Here is a 1,511-nt window from a genome sequence, read left to right on the forward strand (position 1 = left end):
ACCAAAAATGGTTCCTTCCTCTCTCCTCTGGGGAACGGTTTGGGGGAAATCAGCTCTCTGAGATTTCCTTTCTTTCCGGCACAGGGAGTGACCTCTGTCTGGATTCTCTCTGTCTCCCATTCAGGTGATGGGATGGTGAATGAGAATGAGGAGAAACCCCAGCAGGAAGATGCTCAGCAAGTAGAACCTCATGAAACGTTATCAGGAAGATCCAAAGGGAAAGTTTCCAGGAGTTGTGCATGCCGAGAAAAAGCAAAAGCCTACGAGACTCAGCAGATGCCAGAGGAAAACTTCAGTAGCCACTCAGACCTTATTACACCCAAGAGAATCAACTTGGAAGGGAGACGCTACACATGCCACGAGTGTGAGAAAAGCTTCAGTGGGACCTCTGCCCTTATCGGACATCACAGAACCCACACTGGAGAGAAACCTTACACGTGCTCTGAGTGCAGGAAAAGGTTCAAGTGGCGCTCACACCTTATCACGCATCAGAGAATCCACACAGGAGAGAAGCCCTACACGTGCTCTGAGTGCGGGAAAAGCTTCATTCATAGTTGGGCCCTCATCTCACATCAGAGAATCCACACAGGAGAGACGCCCTACACATGCGCTGAGTGCGGGAAAAGCTTTGGTTATCACTCAGCCCTTATTGTACATAAGAGAATCCACACAGGGGAAAAGCCCTACACGTGCTCTGAGTGTGGGAAAAGCTTTAATAGCAGCTCTGCCCTGAGCACACATGGGAGAATCCACACGGGTGAGAAACCTTATGAATGCTCTGAGTGCGGGAAAAGCTTTAGTTGGCGTTCACACCTTATCGCACATCACAGAATCCACACAAGAGAGACGGCCTACACATGCTCTGAGTGCGGGAAAAGCTTCATTCATAGTTGGGCCCTCATCTCACATCGTAGAATCCACACAGGAGAGACGCCCTACACATGCACTGAGTGTGGGAAAAGCTTTGGTTATCACTCAGTCCTTATCGTACATCAGAGAATCCACACAGGGGAGAAGCCCTACACGTGCTCTGAGTGTGGGAAAAGCTTTAATAGCAGCTCTGCCCTGAGCAAACACAGGAGAATCCACACGGGTGAGAAACCTTATGGATGCACAGAGTGCGGGAAAAGCTTCAGTCAGCGTACAACCCTTATCATGCATCAGAGAATCCACACAGGGGAGACACCCTACACATGCTGTTAGTGTGGGAAAAGCTGCAGATGGAGCTGACCTGATTATACATCAGAGAATCCACACTGGTGAGAAACTTTATGGATGCTCGGAGTGTGGGAAAAGCCTCAGAAATAGCTCACACCTTATTAGACATTGGAAAATCCACACGAGAGACCTGTAACACATGCCTTGATTAGGGCTGGCCAAAAGTTTGTTGTTTTTTTTAAATAATCACATTTGCTAATTCCCACACAGTGATCTGTGTACCATCTTCACTGTGGTCTCAGGTCCACCAGATGAGTTGCCTGCTTCTGCCTTTTGCAGCTCACCCTTCTTTG

The 1,511-nt window shown here is 48.6% G+C and overlaps 1 protein-coding gene across 1 annotated transcript; it reads left to right on the forward strand.

The window, feature by feature from the left end:
* Positions 1-7: 7 nt before the first annotated feature.
* On the forward strand, positions 8-1,505 carry LOC116816732 (uncharacterized). The gene is given in 2 exon segments (XM_075061469.1): positions 8-1,214; positions 1,216-1,505. Coding segments are annotated over 2 exon segments (1,221 nt in total). The 5' UTR covers positions 8-132; the 3' UTR covers positions 1,355-1,505.
* Positions 1,506-1,511: the final 6 nt, after the last annotated feature.

The sequence above is a fragment of the Chelonoidis abingdonii genome, unplaced genomic scaffold (assembly GCF_003597395.2).
Source record: "Chelonoidis abingdonii isolate Lonesome George unplaced genomic scaffold, CheloAbing_2.0 scaffold2651, whole genome shotgun sequence".
Classification (NCBI taxonomy): domain Eukaryota; kingdom Metazoa; phylum Chordata; order Testudines; family Testudinidae; genus Chelonoidis; species Chelonoidis abingdonii.